Source organism: Dendronephthya gigantea, unplaced genomic scaffold, assembly GCF_004324835.1.
Source record: "Dendronephthya gigantea isolate DGI-Jeju-01 unplaced genomic scaffold, DenGig_1.0 000360F, whole genome shotgun sequence".
Taxonomy (NCBI): Eukaryota; Metazoa; Cnidaria; class Anthozoa; order Malacalcyonacea; family Nephtheidae; genus Dendronephthya; species Dendronephthya gigantea.
Genome location: NW_021163370.1, coordinates 65,217 through 90,269, shown reverse-complemented (window position 1 = coordinate 90,269; position 25,053 = coordinate 65,217). Strand labels below are relative to the sequence as shown.

The window sequence follows — 25,053 nt, the reverse complement described above, 5'->3', positions numbered from 1 at the left end:
ATACCAGTGTAACTGGAAATGAATGAAACAATACTAGAATTCCCAATATTAAATCACGTCCTACACTAAAGAAAAGAATTAGGCTCCAATCTATGCTAGTATAATTACTATGAGATTGGAGTGTAAGATTCCAATCGGATCCCCGATGAATTTAAACATACCAGTGTAACTGGAAATGAATGAAACAATACTAGAATTCCCAATATTAAATCACGTCCTACACTAAAGAAAAGAATTAGGCTCCAATCCATGCTAGTATAATTACTATGAGATTGGAGTGTAAGATTCCAATCTGAGCCCCGATTGTGTTTAAACATACCAGTGTAACTGGAAATGAATGAAACAATACTAGAATTCCCAATATTAAATCACGTCCTACACTAAAGAAAAGAATTAGGCTCCAATCTATGCTAGTATAATTACTATGAGATTGGAGTGTAAGATTCCAATCGGATCCCCGATGGAATTTAAACATACCAGTGTAACTGGAAATGAATGAAACAATACTAGAATTCCCAATATTAAATCACGTCCTACACTAAAGAAAAGAATTAGATTGGAGTGTAAGATTCCAATCTGAGCCCCCATTGTGTTTAAACATACCAGTGTTACTGGAAATGAATGAAACAATACTAGAATTCCCAATATTAAATCACGTCCTACACTAAAGAAAGAATTAGGCTCCAATCCATGCTAGTATAATTACTATGAGATTGGAGTGTAAGATTCCAATCTGAGCCCCGATTGTGTTTAAACATACCAGTGTACTGGAAATGAATGAAACAATACTAGAATTCCCAATATTAAATCACGTCCTACACTAAAGAAAAGAATTAGGCTCCAATCATGCTAGTATAATTACTATGAGATTGGAGTGTAAGATTCCAATCGGATCCCCGATGGAATTTAAACATACCAGTGTAACTGGAAATGAATGAAACAATACTAGAATTCCCAATATTAAATCACGTCCTACACTAAAGAAAAGAATTAGGCTCCAATCTATGCTAGTATAATTACTATGAGATTGGAGTGTAAGATTCCAATCGGATCCCCGTGAATTTAAACATACCAGTGTAACTGGAAATGAATGAAAAATACTGAATTTCCATATTAAATCACGTCCTACACTAAAGAAAAGAATTAGGCTCCAATCCATGCTAGTATAATTACTATGAGATTGGAGTGTAAGATTCCAATCTGAGCCCCGATTGTGTTTAAACATACCAGTGTAACTGGAAATGAATGAAACAATACTAGAATTCCCAATATTAAATCACGTCCTACACTAAAGAAAAGAATTAGGCTCCAATCTATGCTAGTATAATTACTATGAGATTGGAGTGTAAGATTCCAATCGGATCCCCGATGGAATTTAAAAAAATACCAGTGTAACTGGAAATGAATGAAACAATACTAGAATTCCCAATATTAAATCACGTCCTACACTAAAGAAAAGAATTAGATTGGAGTGTAAGATTCCAATCTGAGCCCCCATTGTGTTTAAACATACCAGTGTTACTGGAAATGAATGAAACAATACTAGAATTCCCAATATTAAATCACGTCCTACACTAAAGAAAAGAATTAGGCTCCAATCCATGCTAGTTAATTACTATGAGATTGGAGTGTAAGATTCCAATCTGAGCCCCGATTGTGTTTAAACATACCAGTGTAACTGGAAATGAATGAAACAATACTAGAATTCCCAATATTAAATCACGTCCTACACTAAAGAAAAGAATTAGGCTCCAATCCATGCTAGTATAATTACTATGAGATTGGAGTGTAAGATTCCAATCGGATCCCCGATGGAATTTAAACATACCAGTGTAACTGGAAATGAATGAAACAATACTAGAATTCCCAATATTAAATCACGTCCTACACTAAAGAAAAGAATTAGGCTCCAATCCATGCTAGTATAATTACTATGAGATTGGAGTGTAAGATTCCAATCTGAGCCCCCATTGTGTTTAAACATACCAGTTTTACTGGAAATGAATGAAACAATACTAGAATTCCCAATATTAAATCACGTCCTAATCTATTAGTTAGTGAGAACTAGCTCATGAGATTAACTTTAATTCCAATCTCGCTTTATTTATACTATAGAGATTGGAATCTGTTAGTGAGAAGTAGACAATGAGATTGACTTTAATTCCAATCTCGCTTTATTTATACTATAGAGATTGGAATCTGTTAGTGAGAAGTAGACAATGAGATTGACTTTAATTCTAATCTCGCTTTACTTATACTACAGAGATTGGAATCTACTAGTTAGTGAGAACTAGATCATGAGATTAACTTTAATTCCAATCTCGCTTTATTTATACTATAGATATATATGTTGTCTGGATTTAATACGCATGTTGAATACGTGGCTTTCGAATACCCCAACATTGTACTGGGGGGAGAGGGGGGTTTGTTAAAAAATACGTAGGAAACGATAATGTATGAAATGACAGTCATATTTTTTACCTATTATGTTACATATTGTCAACAGGTTTTGTCCAAGATTGTAGTTAGAAAAAGTTTAAACGGAAAAAGTTTTCCCTCCCCCCGATAATTTTCTTTCGAATTTTTAACAAATTAAGAATTTTTAGTGTTCCAGTGTTCCATGTTCCGGAATGATGCTGTTCCGGTGTTTTGTGTTCCGGTGTTCCGCTGGTTAGGTGTTCCTGCCGGTTTTACTAATAGTCGACCTTTTAGTTAGTAATATCCAGATGATGAGATTCAGTAATTGGGGTGTATTTTTTATATGCTAATGAGATTAGAAACTATTAGGTAGTGCTGTCAAGTGCTGTCTAGATTATTATTTATCTATTTTTGTAGCTTATTTTATTTACATAGAAGTCGCAACTTTAACACAAAATAGGCTTTAAATTTTAAAATTTTTTTACCTGCGCCCGTAATTTACTAATCAGCGACAACAATTTTCCCGCCTTTGTTTCCCGCCAAATTAATAATTAAGAGAGGTAGATCAGCTACTAGATCTTTGCGTTGTCTTCGTTTGTCGGCCAGTGCGATATTTCGGTTGCTTTTGTTTATACGGTGTTTTGAACTATAATCGAAAGGTGATCAAAGCTGTTTGCTTGTCCATGTGTGTGTCGTTTATTTTTACGTGTCGGTTCAAGTATCATATTTGGTGATTTTTAGTGTTTTTGGTTGGGATTCGATCACAAGAAGGGAGATGTCTAATTTCAGCGATGCACAGAAGGCCCATTTGTTAACGCATTTTGCTAATGGTATGGTCGGAGTCGGTAGCAAGTTTGCATCTCAAATAAATGTTGCTGCAGCTGAGACGGGGCTTACAAAGAATCAAGTAAAGGTGAGGGACATATAAATTAAAATAGCAATTTACATAAGAAGCGGATATAATGCATACTCATTTAAATTTCAATACTTCCACACAAATGTGACATGTAAGAATAATAGCGATGATTTCTCGTAAAATACTGCAAAAACTCCGAATTGGGTAATGTAAAAAAAAACGTTAAGGACAGTTTTTCTTTTATTTCAATATTTTTCATTCAGAATTGGATAACCAAAAGGTTATATCGCAAGGGAGCCGAGAAGCCTAGATCCCTGAGCAATTTGCCAAGGAAAACGAGAGCTAAGAGTCCATGGAATGCTTTCCAGAAAGAGTATGCCTCTACCGAAGGTACTATAAACAATTAAACTGAGAATAACGAGTTAGGGGCTGTTTACATGAGCTTTATAATATTGGGCCCTAGCAGTAGGGCAGATTTTTACCTCGTGTTTACATGAAAAAGTCAGCTATATTGCTGTGTCTGGCTACCTTTGAAGGGAAGCAAATAGCACTTATGGCTTCCGTGCAATTCATTTTTATTATGGCGTTCAGGACGCATCAAGTTTATTCTATGTTTATTTATAGAAGGAAAAGAGATTATGAGTTCTGGGTTAAGTAACTTTAATAAGGTGGCATCTGAAAAGTTTGGAGAGCTAGATGAAGTGGCCAAACGGAGATATGCTGATATTGCAGCAACTGAAAGCAATGATGCCGTGTTATCAGAAAAACAAATTCACAGAAATATTTCTGATATTTTTGCACAACTCAGAGACAACACAGTAAGAAATTGTTAAGATTGAAAAATTATCTGGTGCACAATTTGAACTATTCTAACAAAATTGCAACATTTTAGATTTCAGTCTTTGTGATTAACCCATAGAGCCTCAATGCACCCCAGTGTTCCCTACTTTCTTCCTTGTTTAATGCCAGACTATTTTACTCATCAATAGGGAAGCCCTGCAGCTTAATGGGTTAAATTTCTAATAATGCCTATACTAAAATATATCTTGATCATGTATTACTATAATGCTCAGGATTTTTTATCCACAGAAAGCAAAATATCCAGAACATACAGTACATACAGTGAGTTCTTACAATAGGGTAATTCCATTGATCCAGAAATTGTTGAAAATTACACCCCTTCTCTGATTTTACTCCTATACAAACTGTTAGTAAATCACCTAAATACAGTATAGGCTATACTGCATTTTGTATTTTATTTATATATATATATATATACACATGCATATAGTGCCGAAGACTTGAAAGCTATGGATGTCAAGCTGTTGTCATTGGATTCCGCCAAAGCAATGTTTTTCTAGCAGGTACAGGAAACAGCGCAAATGGTATTGGGGACGAAATTCTAAGGGCTATTCGAAAATCCCTAATTTCAAATGAAAGTTCAAGCTCATCTGGTAAGTAAATGCAGTAACATACACTTTGTTTAACTCGAGTTTTGTAAGCTGCACTAAGTGAATTTTTTTTTCAGCAATTTGAAGCGAAAAAAAAATATTTAAGTCTTGCAGTTGAACAATTGGGCATTTTACTTCAATATCCAATGTACTATAATGATGTTTTTTATTGTAATGATTCAGCATTTGAAATCATACAAGAATTTATATATTTTGCTATATGTAATATTTTAGTTGCAAAACACGAAGAAGAGATGTTGCGAAAACAAGTCCAGTGTTTATTTAATTCCAAATACCGTGAGTTTTACGACATTTGTTATATCAAAAACACACATTACTACATGACAGTGACATTGGTACAATGAAGACAGAATTGAACAATGTTTAACAATGTTATTACCGTACACCCTTGATTCAGGAACAAGTATTATTTAATATTGTTGACAAGTGTAAACAATTTCTGCCGAATAACATTGTTCAATTCTAGCAGGCACATAATTGCTACATTTGCATGGTTAAACCAACTGAGATTAAATTATCACATTAAAGCAACACAGAAATCTATTTTTTTAACAGAAGAAGGAACAAACAAAAGTGGTCCGTTTCCATACAAAAGAAGTGAAAACTTCAATATTGTAGGTTTGCCAGGGATTCCATTTAAAAAACCTAGTGGATATGGAGAGTCTCAGCTAAAACAAATTTTGGAGAAAAAGGATAGAATAAGAATTACAGAAAAAGAAACCAACCCTAACACCACCCCAAATCCTGAGACCGAACCACATACCAACACCACCCCAAATCCCGAGACTGAACCACATCCCAACACCACCCCAAATCCTGAGACCGAACCACATACCAACACCACCCCAAATCCTGAGACCGAACCACATACCAACACCACCCCAAATCCTGAGACCGTACCACATACCAACACCACCCCAAATCCCGAGACTGAACCACATACCAACACCACCCCAAATCCTGAGACCGAACCACATCCCAACACCACCCCAAATCCTGAGACCGAACCACATACCAACACCACCCCAAATCCCGAGACTGAACCACATACCAACACCACCCCAAATCCCGAGACCGAACCACATACCAACACCACCCCAAATCCTGAGACCGAACCACATACCAACACCACCCAAATCCTGAGACCGAACCACATACCAACACCACCCCAAATCCCGAGACTGAACCACATACCAACACCACCCCAAATCCTGAGACCGAACCACATCCCAACACCACCCCAAACCCTGAAACTGTACCACATCTCAATGCCACCCCAAATCTTGAGACTGAACCACATACCAACACCACCCCAAATCCTGATACCGAACCACATCCCAACACCACCCCAAACCCTGAGACCGAACCACATCCCAACACCACCCGAAATCATCCTCAAACCGAACCAACGACAAGTGGAAGAAAATGGCGTTTTAAACGTCAAGGAAAACCGCGAGCTATTGATAGTAATGTTTTTAATTTTGAATTTTTTACACCAAATATTTTTACAACACAAAAATACTCTTACAGACGACTTTTTCATTACAAATTTTATTTGCTCGTCTGCGTACAATCATTTGTCAAATTTTACTGTGACAATGCATTTGTTGGAAAGCCAGTCGTGCGATGCGCAAATAATTAAAATTTGTCATAGAAAATATTTGTTTTAAATAATTTAGGGGCTCAGTTCAGTTTAGTACATAATATTACTTTAGGTTTATGGTATTAATGTGCTTTTTTTTAACTTAGTTTTTCCGTTTTGGACGGAGGTGTTTATAAAGAGCAAAGATATCCCAATTGTAGGTGAAGGGGTAATTGTTCCGGGATTTAACACTGAAGATAGTGTAGTATCACCCAGTGGAATCCAGAGGAAGATTTTCGTAACCGACGTGCACGGTATGCTCCACAATATGTCTATGTGTTTTTGCATGTACAGTATCTTCAGATTCTCTAGCCCACCTGACGATTCTCATATGGGTGAAACAGGCTGAAGTTGTTTTGTTTTTTTCAGGTAAAACTATATTTGCTCTTTCTGTACAGTATTGAGTACTGATTTTGTTTCGTAAATCAAAAGACTATACACATGTACAAGTTATGCAGACTATATACATGTACAAGTTATACTGTACAGTATATTTAGAGTTGAACAACAGGTATGTCGGCCCAGTTAAGTACTCATGAACAATTGTACGTCTATTTAGATTGCAACGACGATGTAGGAATAGTCCCTGGTCAGTACATCATCCTCCCACTCTACCTGACGGTTCCACGACTACCAGGTTACAAACTAGGCATTGCTGGGTTAGTGGACACGCCATTGTCAAAAAGTGCCAGAAGCATAAAATGTGATTCGGAAAAGGAAGAGCTATGCGAGGCGTTATCATGCCAATGTCCAACATCAGATCCTGTCGATTGGGTACAGTGCAGCACACCGGACTGCCGCAAATGGTATCATTTGCACTGTGTTGGACTGGCCGAAGAACCTGTAAACTGGAATTGCGAATGCGAAAGATTGACAGAACAAAATTACGTCACGCTCAGGTGGGTTTATTATATGCTATTCTGTGATGACTCGACTCGTGTTTAGAAATTGAGGTATTATTATATCAATAGTATGCCACAATGTTCATATACCTTTCGTTTGTCATTTGCCAGTAAAAACTGTATATTTGTAGTTTTGGAAGGGCAATCCCAACTGAATTATAACTCAATAGCACTGCTTGTTTTATTATATGTAGCAAGAAAGAACAATACGAACAGTTGCATGCCATGCTGGACGTTTTCCCTGTAGTCGAGGTTAGTAAGATTCAGTTTTACGTAGACTTTTTTATTTCAGATCTTCTCTCTATGTATACGAAGTATGATAGCGAGCTTAAGATGGACCAAATCTGGGACGCGGACGTGACATAAAAATTCGTGATAACGTTTGAAATCCAGTTTTGTCTTGCTTCACTTCTGTCTCTGACTTTGTTTACCAACTGGAGACCATAATTTTCTCCATGCAACCAAACCGTTCTGTCTGTGGGAATAGTTTAACATTTTTTCTTCACGTCCGTGTCGTAGATTTGGCGAACCTTAAGTTTGCTATTAATAAACAAGTTCGTATTTGTAGGTTAATGTCCGGGTTTACAGGGGCCGGTTGTTCGAAGCCCGTTTAGCTTAAACGGTGGTTAAGCTCAAAATAAAAAGCAAGTCTATAGATTCGTTGAGCAACTAAACTAAAAGTTCTGCACTTTAATGTTGGCAACAACTACATATTCAGTGCATAACATTTAAGTTAACTGATTCACGAGAGATATAAGATCGTTCTTTAATTTTGATTTATCCACCGTTTAAGCTAAACGGGCTTCGAACAACCGGCCCCAGGCCTTTAAGAACTGTCAAGGCTTTAGTGCAAGGCCCCTATTAATGTGCTTCCAGTTGAATGAGTTTTTTTTCTATAAACTTTCACATTGTAGACATTTCATGCACATACAATACAAAATAACCCCTTTTGGACTTTTATTTACTATTATATCGTATATCATTTATATAGCGTCATTTAAAGATGGTGGTAACAAATAAGATAGCAAGTGCGCGGCATCTCCTATTTGTGAAGCACGATAGGAAGGAAAAGGATAACGTCCTAAACCGATTGATTGCTGGCTTCGAGACTCCGTTTTCCGATGAATTAGTAAGTAGGGCATTAAGTTAAAGCTTGGTGTTCATATTGTCTTACACGTCAAACATTTGTATAGGAAAAAGTAAATAGAAAACACCGGGTAGGTCCTGTTTCAGAACGATAATATACAGGGGCCGGTTGTATAAAAAAGTGATTAAAGTTAAGTATAGTTAAGAGGGATCGTCATTCACTAAGAATCGCGGATTTGAAAGTTAATCACTATTTAACTTCATTACGTTTGGTCCCGGATTATCACAGAGGGCGTTTCACTTGTTGTTTTGCGTACGTAGGTTATTGACACTGAAAAATTTGCGACCTGTGTATCTGTTATAACCTCACGGAAAAGTACGAGTCTTTTTAAATCAATATACCGTAGGTAATCGCATGGAACAAAAAAATAAGGTGTACTTCACGCGCGTTTTCAAAGTTTGAAAAAAAACCACTAGGCAATTCATTTGAATACGAGTTGTGGCAGTGATTATTTGCATGCAATGAAATGCCGCATGATTCTAGTATTTGGGAGTAATCTCTGAAGTCCATATTTTAACAGCCCGTATAAATGAAATAAATATCTGTTGATTCAGGCTGATTCAGCTATTGTAGTTGTAAATAGCTTACGTAACTATGTCTATGAATTGCATGGGGTGTCAATCCGTAATTTGGACCACTACGTACGATACGCTTTGCAGACATTGTCTATTTTCTCTACTGAACATTGTAAGACAAATCGTGAATTAACATTTATTCATATATAGGACGACGACTTTCAGGATATTGTGATGGGGTTGTTCATGCCACCTGAACGTAAGTGGGATGACAACACGATATCAAAAACACATTACGTCACGGATGTACTTATACCCGAGGTAATGAAAATTGTTTTTCATGATCAAGTGACATTTCTCTTCTAGCCCTAGTATATAGTAGAACTCTGGTCGCGTCAATGTAATTCAAAGAAAGCTATGAGACAACTCACCTCATTACTTATTGTTTGAATTGCATTTGACGCGACCAAAGTTCGACGTTCACCATGAACTAGGACTTGGTGATATTACCTAAATACGTTTAAAATTTTCTGCAGGCATATGTTCGCTTTGTCATGGAGGTGGAGCAGATCCCAAGGCATGTTGCCGAACTTACCATGCACAACTGGACAATGCAGGTTCCCAATATGTTATTGCAATATCGGTCCAGAAATAAGCTGCCAGCGAACAAGAAAAGATCAAAACACGAAGAAGGTTCCTCGAATGTGGCGGGACTTTCTGTAGAAAAACCAGTAGAAAACAGGAGGGCAAAAAGAGCAAAAAAATAAATTTTATGGGATGTACAATACTGTATGTAGATTGAGTGGAATAATGTTATTGGTTTTGGATTTAAAGTTTGAACTAATGTTCCCTGTACGTCTTGTGCGGACTTGCAATGCATTTGTGAGAATTAGGCCAGGTTCAAACGTCGAACTTTACATGCGCCGAACCTAATGTTAATGAGCTAAGTTCTTTGTTTCACTTCATTTGCATTAGGTTCGGCGCATGTAAAGTTCGACGTTTGAACCTGGCCTTAGACACATCATGGCTTTCTTTTTCGTTGGTTATAACTACAACGTATTATTATTATTTATTATTACAGTACCAGTAATAACCCGCGGGTAAACCTAGTACCCGGAGGAATAATATAAAGTACCGCGGCCTGCTTTTGGAATGAATATCATTGCAATTAAGTTAAAAAAGGAATAAAACAAAAGAATATGATGTGATCAGTTTATACCGTAAAATATGTAGCTAGGTTAAAAGTGCAGGGAGAAATTTAAACGTATTTTTCATGAATCTAACTACTGTATATATTACATTATTAGCTGTAAATATTTTTGTAAATGTCATCCTCATTTTCTGAACCAACTTATGAGGCAGTCAGAGAGTCCGTTAGTTCATTAAGCTCTGCAATGATAGATGTTGATTCGTAGCCCATTTCGATGTCGCTGCATGAGATTTCCGGAAAGGTAATATCAGGCAATTTCACGTAATCTTTTAACGAATTGTACATGCCGGCAATTCTTATTCGCAAAAGCTTTTGTTCAGCGTTTACATTGCCAATGACCCTTCTTTTAGCCTGTTATCTTCTCCGTTCGACAACAACCTGTCGATGGTTTTTGAGACGGTTTCTTCGTCTTTCAGATAGTAGTGAAAAACAGCTTTCATTTCCTGTTTCAACAATTCCCTCTCTTCTCTACTTCTTTTAAGAAGGTTTACCATTTCATACACGATGGTATGGCATTAGGTCCATTAGCACACTCATTCATGCTAAACGTTTCCTGGCGTTTTGCGCTGTCAAGGGTTAACTCCTTGAAGGAGGCTTTCATTTCGTCACTTAACTGTTCCCGGGATGACTTATACTCCAGCAGGAGTTGCTTCATCACTTTTTCTGTTTTTTTAATTTGATTTGCCAACCGTTTTGACAATGCGTGACCGTCTGAAATAAAAAGAAAAAGTTTTAAACGTTAAAAGCAATAATTAAAAAAAGCAGTATTTGGGTTACGTTGGCTTTAAACTGAAAACATTCCTAAAACTAGCTAGACCTTTTTATATACTTTTTCGTTTTTCTTTTTAAGGTTTTTAAGGTTCTCACAAGCTATGGACAGAGTCTGTTTACATATCCCTAATCTAGTCGCTTTTTGTTGTGTGTATTTAGCCTATGTTCTAATAACTTGTGAATGAACTAATTTTTTTTCGAATTTGATTAAAGATACTTATTATAATATATACCATTATATAGTCTACGATTGTAATTACAGTACCTGAATATTTTTCTTTCAAACTCAAAAGAAAAAGACGCTCTTCGCACACAGATTTTATTTTTTGAAAACCTTCACCACACTTTCTCCGATTCTTCGATTCGAGTTCTTTCTGGTATTCTTCGTGATTCGGTGACCACCGCGATAAAATGTTCATTTTTTTTTCTACGACAGTGAGTTCCTTATCTAGTCTATAAAGGAATAGAGATATTCTCCAATATTACGCATTGACGATGCAATTATTCTTTCTGGTTTTCATTATAGATATTTGAACGAACCCTAATTGTTTGCAATGTTTGCTTGTCATATTACTCTCATCACGGATACATATATAATAACAATACATTGCAATAAAAATTTAACTGCAATACCTCGTAATTTTCTTGGTGATGGCCGATAATTCGTCTGCTGTCAGAGATGCATCTGCACACATATGGTTTCTAAAAAAAGGGACAGGTTACAAGTATATTCAAATTAAATCGAAATGTTAGTTCGTAAAAACACGAAGAATATACAAACCTCAATGTATAAAAAATTCTTAATTTATCAACATAAGACTCTACTGGGCTATCAGAACCATGATCAGTTTCTTCATTTGTTGCTGAAATAGATGATTCTACTTAAGAAATAGAAAACATCTTCCGTGTTTCTATTTTATCATATATGTACATGTACATGTACTGATGTACGTAAAACACATTTAATAAAGTTTTTGTTGTTAGCAAATACATGTATATTACTTGGTTCATTTCCACAAATCCGAAGACGTTCCTGCTGAGTGAACTCCTCTATTACAGCTTCTGACAAGGGCACTACAGATAAATACAACGAAATCGTAGATCTACCATAAGTATAAAATTATTACATGTACTGTAGAGTGCATTCAGATGAAGATTAATACACTATAATAACAAGCCGAAGTTTCCGTTCTCTGCCGACGTGAAGCTAAGGAAAAACAAAGAAAATACATGTACACTTGCAGAAAACACATGTATCATGTGCAAGTGTGAACTCATGAATCATGATTACTTGATATCAAAAATTATCTGCCAGCAGCAAATCAAAACCGAGATTGTACACGTAATGCATAATAATTAATATTAGTACCATTTGATTTCACCGATAGCTCGTCTATGTTCTTCTTGCTTGCTTCAATGCAATCTGCGCACCTTTTCCAATTTCTTAGCAAACCTGAAACTGTATTTTCATATTAAATTCTTCCATGATTTCTCTTCACCAAATGTGATAAAAATAGTTAGGACTATACAGTCTAAAAATTATTTCGAAATGTTACCTAATTTATCTTTACAAGAACGACCATAGTACAATATTGCATCGCTAAGCACGTCAATACGATGGGAAGGGCGCATTTCCTTAGTCATTTTGCCAAAGCGACGTAAATACGACCATAACCTTTCCAATTGCTCTCCGTCCGAAAGTCCAAAACCATTGGCTCTTCTAGGGCTGTATTCAAGCTATAATATATAGAATTGAGAAATAAAAAAATAATATTTAATTATCGTTATTTTTACGTTATCGTTACGTAAAGCGAAAAATAAATTTTGGCCACGTGATTGCCTATGAAACAATTTGTTGAGAAGGACATTCTCGCCAACCAATCACGTTCCCAAAATCTCTCACGTGTTGGAGCAACTTCGAAATTACTTAGCTACAGCATCTTTGAATATTACCTGACAAGTAGCCTTGTGCCCATATACATGAAAAGCGGGTACAGCTAACGAAACCTTTGAAAGCAAGTCCGTTTGACCCGACGCCTGCAAAATTGGCAGACAATATATTAGCGCATACTGTATGTACAAGTATAATTATTTGACACCTATAAATATAGTGCGAACTAGTAAAACGGACACCCAATTCAAATGAACCACAACCTACTGTACCAATTCGTTCTTTATCCTATCAGATTATTTGAAAGCGTGTAGTTTTTATTGGTATACAATGTCCATATTGTCTGAGCACAGACAGACAGAACCGACACGACACAACACGACAGAAACTAATATTGACAAACTGTACATTCAGTTAATTAAAACTGCAGTTATTCATAAAATCACATGAAATTTATAAAATTACATATTTACCCGTAAATGTTTGGCCAGCACACATCCAATATCGTACATCACTTTGATGTCGAAATTCCCATCTGGTGCTTTTTCGAGCATGTCCTTCAACATCCAAACAGAATAAGCTATCCTAAAAGCCGAAAAATAGAGTACACCTACAGGATTAAGGGCCTGTTCATATGGGCAAAAGTTTTCCCGGTTAGTGAGAGAACATTTCGACCAGCCAAATAATTATGGAGAAAGGTTATCCCGTTTACCAGGACGTTTCCGGGTGTGACGTAGCACTGAACATGACTGGCACAACAGAAACCTCTGTTCATATAGGGAAAACAATTTCCGGGTCACCGAAATCTTGCTTGTCAACAAGTGAGACCTCAGTGACCAGGCAAACGTTTTGTCTCATATGAACGCAGTGGAGCTTTTCATAATATAAAAAATAAAGAACCAAAAGCAAATGCAATAAAAAAGCATTTCGAAAACCCTATACCTGTAGACACATGCAGCGATTTGAAAAATCAACCTTTTTATTTAAATTTCTACTGTATTTTATAAATATATTAGGAATTTTACGACTATGGTCGAGATGCATAGAATATTAGTAAATAAATAAATAAAATTGTACAAATAAATCGATTAAATGTTTGCAAATTAAAATCTCAAAATGCAGACTGAGTGTTCAGTTATTCTCATGTGCATCATATATTACACAATTTAACATACAGCACAGTATACATTTCTATTTACCTTTCACCATGTTTTAGATTTATAAACTGTTTAGGAAAGCCATGCCTACAAGCTCGTCCAAAAACACCTGTCTCGTCAAGTGCTTTAAATTTCGATTTTGATCGTAGTGCATCACCCGCGTTAAAATCACTGCAATCCTATATACAGTAAAGACAAAAATAGTCTACGGGTATTTACGCGCACAACATAAAGCACAGTGTTGTAAATACTGTTATTAATGCACTTTTTCTAAATCATGAGCATTTGAATTGTACATATGAGTTACTGTACTGTATCAACAGTGTATCGTTCCTGTATAATAAATTCTTGTACATTGTCATTTCCATTGGTTCCTACTCTTAGCACTTACTTGTCACAATTTACATGTTTCATGCACACAACAGTACTGTAACATATACTATAGGCCCGAAGTATCTTTAGCACTTTGAGGTTTGTGTTTGCCTTATAATAAATTAAAGTGATTTAGATATGCTCTAGCTACATGTATCAGATGAGTAAACTGACAAAAGTATAAATTCCACAAAACTTTGCTGCTTCATAGAAGACCACAACCTACGTGGTTCTCCACACACAAGTTGTATATGACATCAAACATATTTATCAATAGACCTTTCCAGTAATTAGTCACACATTGTCAACTATTGTTTTTAAAAAGTCCTTTTGTTCAGTACAGCCAAAAATATTCTTTGTATTTTAACAAATGATGCACTAGCTAACCTTCTGTGATATTGGTTGCGTTGGATATTCCTCAACAAATTTGTCAATATCTTCCTGCGATGAAAATATAAAATTTCCGTGCAAAGGTTTTCGAGTGCTCGAACCAGACGCCTTTTTCCGAGGAAGTCCAAAAGAAGCATCAAATGATTCAATGATAACACCATCATCCTAAAATATGTTTTGAATTAACAATTAATGCACTGTCTGGTAATTTCATTTCTTGACTAAACATTAAACTAGCAATGACCTACCACAGGACAAGCTGGGCAAACATTTCCATAGTCTCTGTCTGGACAAATATGCTGAAGTGTCCGTAACTCATGTTTCATAAAGCTAAGAAAAATACTTAATGGTATAACATGCAGTTTACTTTTGAGTCTGAGTGACTATTTTTATTATTATTTTCGAACAAGTGAACAGTTTTATTATTATTTTTGAATAAGTGAACATAACAAATCCTGCAAGTTGATTGGTCAAATTTGAGGTTAATATTAAGCTGTAATACTCACCTACAACAGGTGAATATAACAAAATGTTCCAAAATGGGTCCTAGCCATTCGTGGAAGCAACTAGCAAAAAGTTAAGCAAGTTTAATGAAGATGTGCTTACCGATATTCTTCAAAACAGTCAATGATAACAGGATATAGATCTTTTTTCTGAAATAAAAAGAAAATAATACAGGTTAAACCATCTATAGAAAAGAAATGCATTTATTGATTTAGTTAATTTAGTTAATTTATGGATTTAATATCCCTCCCCAAGATTACAGCACGAGAAATTTAAACATTGTGGAAGATTTAATGTATACCAAAATGCTGCACTGCAATTGTAACTTAGGGCAATTATTTATTCATAAATTTTTAATGAATTCAACAACTACAGTAAAAGTCCTGTTTAAAAAACCCAATCCAATTTAGCAAGCTAGACTATTGTGCGTAAATTACAATGTAAACATTATTACTCTCGATTTCAGCTTGCAAAGTATTTTGAATATTCATTCGAATATTCGAGTATTCAATCCCAAATAGCGAACTTCGTTCGTAGAACTTCCTTTCAAAGTTCATTTCAAAGTTCAGATTTCAAAGTCCCTCTTCATTGGCTAATGTATTCATGCTGACCAATGAAATTGCAAGTTTGAAGATGTAAACAAATCTGAACTTTGCGACGAACTTTCAAGCGAAATTCCAAACGAAGTTCGCAAATTGGGATTGAATATTCGAATATTCGAACCAATATTCAAAGTGCTTTTCCAAAAGCAAGCTGAAATCGAGAGTAATTAGATTTTTTCCATTGAAGCAGAGTAAAAGGTTCAGTTGCAAATTGCAAAACATCTATGGTGTGAACTTAGAGGGACAAGCTAGACGTTTGTTCCTCCAAAAATCCATAGATGCATTGCAGTTGGAAAATAGGTAATTGTTTTATTATGCACAGCAGTAAGAAAGATCATGATTTTAGTATTTAAATAACATACAACATGGAGAAAACATATGTCCAGCAAATACAAACTTGTTTTACAGTACGCTTAATTAATGCATTGCAAAACAATGAGAACGAATGCATGATTGCAAATGAATGAAACAGCAAAATAAAAAACTCACAATTACGTATTTTGGCATTTTAACATCTAGTGCTTTGCAGAAGTCACTAACTGAGACCTGGCATTCCAAAAGCAAGGCCTCCATCCAGTCTAGAAGATCGAAGGATACTGCAAATCTTGGCTGTTTGGAGCTTGTAGGCCAAAGTCTAATCCTTGCCAATGAAACAGGAAAGGCCTCACATGGACAGGTTGTGACATGAAGCTCATGCCTTCGACCTGATCAAAATATTAGATATACAGCACTGAAAATATCTTATTACAATAATGCATAAAATATACTAGACAATATCTACCAAAGTCTCTTATCTAACGAGGCAAAAGCCACAATATAACTAGATTATCCTACTTTGGAATTTTACTTCTAATACCAAAATTTTGAAATGTTATTTTATACCATTGTCACAGATTGCAGTGATCAGCTTTGTTTCCATGCATGGACATTGGTGCCAAGGACGAGGATTAATAACTCTATCAATAATCGGGCTGGGCAAAAACATTCCATCCTGAAAAAATAATTATAATTATGGAATAATTATAATTATGGAATAATTATTGAACAATTAATTAACATCTGTACCTAAAACAGTAAGACACATCATTGTTTTCCAGTTATTATAAAATATCCCTTAAAAGAAACCAATACAAAACTTCTGTCCTGTAAATGTTCATTGGTCTCCTGCCATTACAATAGCATTTTTGACTATTAATTTATATAACAATAATGTGTAGTTTTTAAAGTCAAATATATTAATAAATTTATAAAATTGAACATGAAAAAAGTAATATTGAAGTACTAAAATACTAACCTTCCACTGCTCAATAACGTGGAAGATACATACATTGCTATGGATTGACGCAACACAAGTCTCACAAAAGAAATTTCCAATTCCACATCTTAAACATCTGAAATTTGCACTTTCAACATTACAGTTATTACATATTTGGCCAACTGGAATGCATTCTGACTCAATTACAGCATCACGCAGGTAGGACCTAATCTTTAACCAGTTTAGTGACGAGCTTTCTTGTCGTTTAGCATATGAACTGCTAGTCGATTTCTGTTGTGTCTCTTCCTCATCATTGTCGCTGCCACTATCACTATCACTCTCTATGAGATCCCTTTCATCAAACACAAACGTATTTAAACTGCTAGCATGATCGTAGTTGGTTTTTTTCTCGTACAAAGAAATTGATTCTTGTTGGATATGGGATGGCGTACAAGTATTTGATTCTGCAGTTTGTAACTCTAATTTTCGTCTCACAGGGGATGGCGAAGAATCACAAAATGAGAATATGTCCAGTCCAGTTAAACTGCGTTTAATATTACGACGCATAGCCCACAGTAAATTGAAAATAAAGCCGAAAAACCAGCTTCGTATTCTTCGATACAGCAAAACAGCTCAACAAGTAATTGTAGTGGACACCATTTTGTACGCGCGACAAAAAGCAATCTTCACAGACTGGCACTAATTTAGAACTGTTTTACGTCAGATTGGCGAGATTGGCTAAGCTGGCTAGTATAAATACTGCGCCTGCCAACCAATCTGGTAGTTATTATACTAAGCTAGATTCCAGCGAAACGGGTGATCAATGATATGCAATTATCCCTGTTATTCCATGTGGAATACACTACTCACTGTGCTGCGTGAATAATTTCTGCAAAGGCAGCTAACTTTTGTTTAAGGGTTATAGCTAATTATTTGTATATTATTTCACTACTGTATTGGTTTCTTTAACAAATACTGTACTTAATAGTACTTTAATGCGTAAGTTTCAAAGTTTAAAATAATAGGTTTGTGACAGCAGTATCTACACACATACGTATGCAGCGGTCATTTTTAAAAAGCATACCAATACACTGTTTTAGAAATATAACAATGTAACAAAAACCAGTATAAATTCAGTTGAATTTTAACCTTGTGTTTCCAATCGCAAGGTTATCAATAACTTTATCAATAGTGGGGATAATTTCCTGATGAATCTGCATCAAGGCCAAACCATTCAGACATTCCCTGACCATTGTACTCCGCTGATAGTTCTTAAGAGTTCTAAGAGAAGAAATGGATTGTTCACATTCGCATGGCGTGATAGGCAACGTTCCTAAAATGCAAAGAATGACTTTAATGTTTTCAAAACATGCAAAATTTACTGCTTTCAAAGTTGTAGTGATATTATCAGGGGGGGGCCATTATGGGTCTCCCAATAAGTATACAACAGTGCCTGAGTTCGGCATCTAAAGCTAAAGAATTTGGCAAATCATCGTGATAAAAGTCAGAAACAGTTTTAAAATGCATCTTCATTGCTAAACCATTCTTGACAAGAGACATAATTTTTGTTGGTACAATGCTAAGGCCTTTATATACATTAACACTCTCAATGTCAAATCTTGTTTCTAAAGAAGAATGCAAAGGATCAATTAAAGGAAGGGTAATGGTACGTTTATAGTAGTCTGAGATGGTAGTATAAGGAATATTTTCTCTGATAGTTTGTTTACCAACAGTTTGTGATTTCCACTCTTCAATGCCAACTTTCATGGCTAATGCTAAGGCTTCCTTATACCAGGTGTCATAAGAATTTCTCATATTTACCACATCTGCTTTCAAAGTTGCAATTAATGAATACCATCCACGATGTCAATGCTTTTACATTGCAATACCCTTACGAAAATGTTCTATAGAATCCTATAGAATATGCTATAACATATTCTAAATCCTATAGAATATTCTATACAACTTTTTATCCTATAGCATATTTCATTGCCATATTCCATGGAATCTACAGATCTTATAGAATATTCTATAGGACTTCTTATCCTATAGCATTCACCATTGCTATATTCTATAGAATCTAAATAACCTATGGATCATTGCATTGTAAATTAACATTAAATATCCAATAATATATTCTACAGAATATGCTGTACACAGTGTCCTACAGAATGTTATACGGAATGTGACCTTCATGTAGTATGCCAATTAAAATATAACATTTTTAGTACACAATATTGATTGGTCGAGAAATGTGTTTTCATCTTACAAGAAACACAAAAATTGAATAGCACCATATTCTTGTTTTTAAGCACTTTTCATCGAATAGAATATCCTATAGAATATCCTATATAGTACCTTTATCTTCCAAATAACATCTGTTGCATATTCAATATTAGAATATTCAACAGCAATATAGTATCAAACTGCCAGCTGGGTTTTTTAGCAAAAAAATTGATAAAAACGTTTTTCGAGGTGTGATTCCTTACAATTGTACTGACACCTAGTTTTTTTTGAAAAGGGTTTTGAGAAAACATGGCACAAACAAAGATGAGTGTTTCGCCCAATGTCAGGGCTCATCAACATGCCTAGGAAACACATACCACATGGTAACCTTGTGATCCAACATAAACAGTCCTTATGTAAGACTGTCAAGCAGACTGGTTTTACTGGTTTTTTACTACCACAAATACGGTAGGGCAATGGGCAAAAATATGTCTTGTTCTCAGCACTTAAACTTATGCATTTCTATTCTATTTGTGAAGGATGTAAAGCAATAATAGAATTAGTTTCTCGAACTTCTGTGAGAAAAGTACTACAGATATTAAAATCCACATCTCTGTGCAACATTCTTTGACTAGCTTCCATTGGTTTTACCAGAACTATGCTGTATGAAGGGCACTGACAGTACTGGGAGTTAAGTACAGAGCAATTGCAAGATGGCTTGATACTCAAGAGACCTAAGATTACTGCATAAGTAAAAGCCGAATGGTTAAACAACACATTGTGGTTTGTGTGGTGTTTTGATCTAACATAGGTCACACTAGAAAATATCTGGTGATTATAAACAAATCTTTCGAAAACATTTCCAATTTGATTATAAAGATTAATGTTAAAAAGATCCTCCACAGCGAGTATTTTATCAGCATCCAAAGTAATTGATTTGTACATATTCCTTCCTTAACCATAGTTTAAATAATATCAATGTTTGAAAGTTCTAAATCTATGTAGTTCTTTATTACTTTACCTTATATAGTTTCATGCTAAGACTTAGTGCCTTGGAGTGTCTATGATGTTCCTTGTTGTTCTTGTCTTTTAATACTATCTGCGTGCCGTTTATTTTGGTGATTACCATTGGATCAGGGTGAAACTTTGTTGAAAATTTGTTTTGATGTTTTTGATAACTAGCACTTTATTTCTGACTTCACAATTTCTTGGTTTTGCCTTTCGTTTCTTGTCAGTATATTTATTTGATTTCTGTTTCTTGTGTTCATATTTCTTTTGAGTTTCAGTTTTATCTTTTGCCTGTTGATCAATGCTGGGGAGTTTCATCTTGACTTCTCTGTTCATTAACAACAATGAAGGTGTTCCTCCAATCATCCTATGAGGAGTGTTACGGTAGTGGAATAACATTATTGGGATGGTGGGTTTCCAATCTTTGGCTTCTGCCCGTGCGGTTACAATGTGTTTCTCGAGGACTTGATTAAATCTCTTGACTTGGGCGTTGGCTTGGGGCCAATACTCTGTCATGGTCTTATGTTCTATTTCTCAGGAGGTTAATGCATTTTTTAACTCAGTAGAAACAAAGTAGGATGCATTGTCAGACTTGATTTCATCTGGAAATCTGTGTGTTGCAATTACTGATAACAACCAGTTGAGAATGGTTTTGGATGTAACCGATTTTAAGATTTTAACTTCTGGTCAACATGAATAATAGTCGGTAAGGATAACCACTTGTTCTCTGGTGGGAAAGGGTCCACATACATCTATGGCTAGCTTGGACCATGGTTTCTCAGGAAGTTTTGTTGGTTCCATTGCCTCTGGTGGTAGGCTCTTGCTGACAAGTTGACACGGATGACAGCAATGAATTGGTTCTTTGACCTGCTTATCCATCTCTGGCCACCAAAGCTTAGAGCGCGGGTGTTGTTTGCAGCGGACCATACCTGTATGGTCTTCGTGTGCAAGGCTAATTGCTTGTTGTCTCAGATTATTAGGAAGAACAATGGCGAAGCATCAACTACGACTTTCGTTTCCGCAGTAAGCTTGTAATGAGCCAATACCGGTGAAGTGGTAATAACGTTCTTAAGTGACTGAAATGCTTTCTCATAACTGCGATCCCAGTGAAAAGTGACATTCTTCTTTGTAAGCTGTCGGAGTGGAAAGGTTAGGGTACTGTAGTCAGGTATATATGTCTTCAAAACGTCATCATCATGGCGGTTGGTAGCTTGATTTTCAGCTCTCGGGCAATTTGCCTTATTTTGTATCTCTATCTTATTCTTGGAGACCTAACTTGTACTAAAAGCACTTGTAAGCTATCGCTGAAGAACGGCGCAGTGTTGACATGCTCAATGGAAGCTCCTGTCGTGAAAATTCCGTGTGTTTCAAGATGCCGACGATCAACGGTCAAAACGCAACCGTTATCCATCAGACGCAAAGTGGCTGTTGGAACACAAATACTTGTTCAGGCCTCCATCGCGACCTTATTGCTACAATTGTCTGGAGATATACACTGTAATCCTGGACCTATAGATATGACAAAGAGCAACAAACGATGTCTGTCTTTTAACGCAAGGAGCCTATGCAGCACAAATAAACTCTCTGACGGTACGATCATAAACAACTTACGTTCATTTCAAAACATGGTATACGCAGAGAACTTAGACCTTGTAGCAGTCACGGAGACCTGGCTGAAAGATTCCATTAGCGACAAGGAAATTCTACCATATGGTTATCATATTTTACGAAAAGATCGTGCGACTAACATGCGTGGAGGGGGAGTGTTGTTAGCGCTGCGTAACGACATTGAATACAACCAAATAACATCTGAACATTGGTCGGAACTTGAAATCGTTGCCGCTGAGTTTTTAGACAACGCTGGCACTAAATGCCTTGTTTCAATATGCTACCGTCCACCGAACTGTAATCTTGCGGCGTGGCTGGATCTGTTTACAAAATTTCTACAGCTGACGGAGTGTTATGATAAAGTACTTATTACTGGTGATTTTAACTTTCCGGAGTTAACATGGGAGTCAAATTTGGTATCAAACTCAACTGAACTAACGTCTGCTTCGGCCGTAGAGTTTCGTGAACTTATTTATGATTTCTACCTACAACAAACTAACACACATCCAATGCGACTGGCTAATATTCTTGATTTAATCATCACAAATTGTCCTGAAACCATTTCTGACATATCGTGTATATCGCCAATTGATATGGACATGTTTAGCGATCACAAACTACTGTTCTTTGATTTTTGTTTGCATACTAAAGCAACATGTTTGGATTCACGTAAAGTTTTCAATTATCGATTGGCAGATTGGGAAGGTTTGTTTGAAAAACTCTCGCAAATCGACATAACTTCAAACGTTGTTTTGACTGGCGACAGTGGCGCAAGTGATGGCGACGCGCGTAACCACGCAAGTGCTTACAACGTCACGACTGAGAACATCGATGAGATATGGCGCTGCTGGAATGAGCTTTTTTTAAAAGCAGTAACTCAATATATCCCAACCAAAACTATACGCAGGCGCAATACACCTCCGTGGTTCGATAGTGAACTAAAACACCTTATAAATAAGAAAGAGACGGCTAGAAGGAAAGCTAAAATAACCGGGAAAACTCAACATGTCGAAAAATATCGTCTGCTACGTCGTTTGACAAAAAAATTAATCTCAAAAAAACGTTACGACTTTTATCAAACTTTACCTAATGTTTTAAAACGCAACCCTAAGAGATTCTGGTCTGTGTTTAAGACGGTGTCCAACTCATCCAGTGTTCCAAATAAACTCTACTGGTCACATGATGACATTACGTCCACAGCAGAAACCCCTACTGATATCGCCAACTTGCTGAACACTTACTTCAACTCCATGTTTAAATCTCCATTGACAAATGAACAATACGAACATTATACCGTTGATGTAGAGTTATGTGAGGCATTAGACGAAATATTGATTTCGCCAGATGAAGTCGAAGCAGTACTGCAATCATTAGACACGGAGAAAGCCTGACCTGAAAGATCCCAGCATTACTACTGCAAATTTGTGCTCCACACATCTCCACAAGCCTCTCTAGCCTGTTCAACAAATCAATGGCACTCGGTCAATTTCCAACTGACTGGAAATTATCTAACGTTGTCCCCGTTCCTAAAGGTGGAGCGATGAAATCAGCCACCAACTACCGCCCAATCTCATTACTACCCATTGTGTCCAAAGTCCTAGAGCGTTGCGTTTACAACAGATTGATTGAACATGTCTCTGATCACCTCCACCATCTTCAATTTGGTTTTCTGAAAGGGAAATCAACAACCATGCAACTGCTACATGTCCTATACGAAATTGGCGAGGCTCTTGACAACCGTGTGCAGACAGACTCCATCTACCTGGATTTTGCAAAAGCGTTCGACAGGGTTGACCATCGCCTCTTAGTTAAGAAACTTCGCCAATATGGTGTCTCTGGTAGTTTGTTGCAGTGGTTCGAGAGTTACTTGTCGGATCGCCACCAGAGAGTCACTGTACTTGGTGCAACATCTGCACCAGTGCGTGTACTATCTGGAGTGCCACAGGGTTCAATTCTCGGACCACTGCTCTTCCTGATCTACGTCAATGATCTCCCGTTGACGGCCACCACCTCGTCTTCCACTGCGTTGTTCGCTGATGACACCAAGTGTTCTCATCCCATCAACAATCGTGGTGATGTGGAAGAACTGCAGCGTGATCTGGACAACATCTGCGATTGGTGTGATACGTGGAGAATGGACCTTAACCAGTCCAAGTGTGTCCACCTCAGAACAACGAGGAACCTGAAGCCCATCGAATCCGGCTACCATATCATGGGTAACCCCGTAAACTCGGTTACTGTGCACAAAGATCTTGGTGTCTTAGTTACGCCCAACTTGAAATGGAACCACCATGTCACTTCAATATCCACCAAGGCCAACAAGATGTTGGGACTCGTGAGGAGGTCATGCCACGTTCGTGACATAGAAGTTCGTTCTGTCCTCTACACCACCATGGTACGAAGTCACTTCTGTTACGCATCGCAAGTCTGGGCTCCACAAACAGTCATGCTCATAAAAAATATCGAACGAGTTCAACGTCGAGCGACCAAGTTTATTTTATCTCTCCCGTTTAGAACCCCAATCAGCTACAAAGACCGCCTCTTAAAAACCGGACTCCTACCACTAACATACTGGCACGAATATCTGGACCTCCTTCACCTATTCAAACACCTTCAAAACTCCACTGATCCCAATATCTCTGTCAAACAACCTGGTCGTGCTACGAGAAACAATCCAGCTGAAAACCCTAACCTTATCACCTTGAACATCCCTAAAGCGAACACTCTAACATTCCAAAACAGCTACCACTGCAGAACTCCAAGAATATTCAACTCTCTACCAACCCACCTTCGTAACTCCCAACTATCTGTTCACCAATTCAAAACTGGACTTCTGTCACATTATAGGCACCTAACCGAACATATATATGACGTAGACACTCCTCAAACTTTTAAAACAGTATGTATTAAATGTCATCTGTGTCGTTCATTATTAAGTCTTAGTGTTAAACTGTGTTGTTAAGTCACTATTTGTATAGTTTAATTTTAATAATTGTTGTAGTTACTTGTATCGTCTGTATTCTACTCAATTTCTTGCCTATGAGTTATGTAGTACTGTAATAACTATGTTTGTAATTTATAAGGCATACCATAATTGGAGTAAGTAC

At 36.6% G+C, this 25,053-nt stretch overlaps 2 protein-coding genes across 2 annotated transcripts; one reads left to right on the top strand and one right to left on the bottom strand.

Annotated features, from left to right (window-relative positions):
- Positions 1-10,649: 10,649 nt before the first annotated feature.
- Positions 10,650-17,671, bottom strand: LOC114542545. Its single transcript, XM_028562066.1, has 16 exons — positions 17,144-17,671; positions 16,732-16,840; positions 16,339-16,553; positions 15,350-15,396; positions 14,992-15,073; positions 14,741-14,908; positions 14,024-14,160; positions 13,298-13,409; positions 12,887-12,970; positions 12,490-12,670; positions 12,303-12,392; positions 11,936-12,007; positions 11,715-11,796; positions 11,567-11,635; positions 11,199-11,386; positions 10,650-10,873 (listed from the first exon to the last, which is right to left on the bottom strand). Exons 1-16 carry the CDS (start codon positions 17,669-17,671, stop codon positions 10,650-10,652), a joined length of 2,388 nt encoding a protein of 795 aa, XP_028417867.1.
- Positions 17,672-21,534: 3,863 nt separating this feature from the next.
- Positions 21,535-23,337, top strand: LOC114542544. Its single transcript, XM_028562065.1, has one exon. The coding sequence runs from the start codon at positions 21,535-21,537 to the stop codon at positions 23,335-23,337; it is 1,803 nt and encodes a 600-aa protein (XP_028417866.1).
- The last annotated feature ends 1,716 nt before the right edge of the window (positions 23,338-25,053 follow it).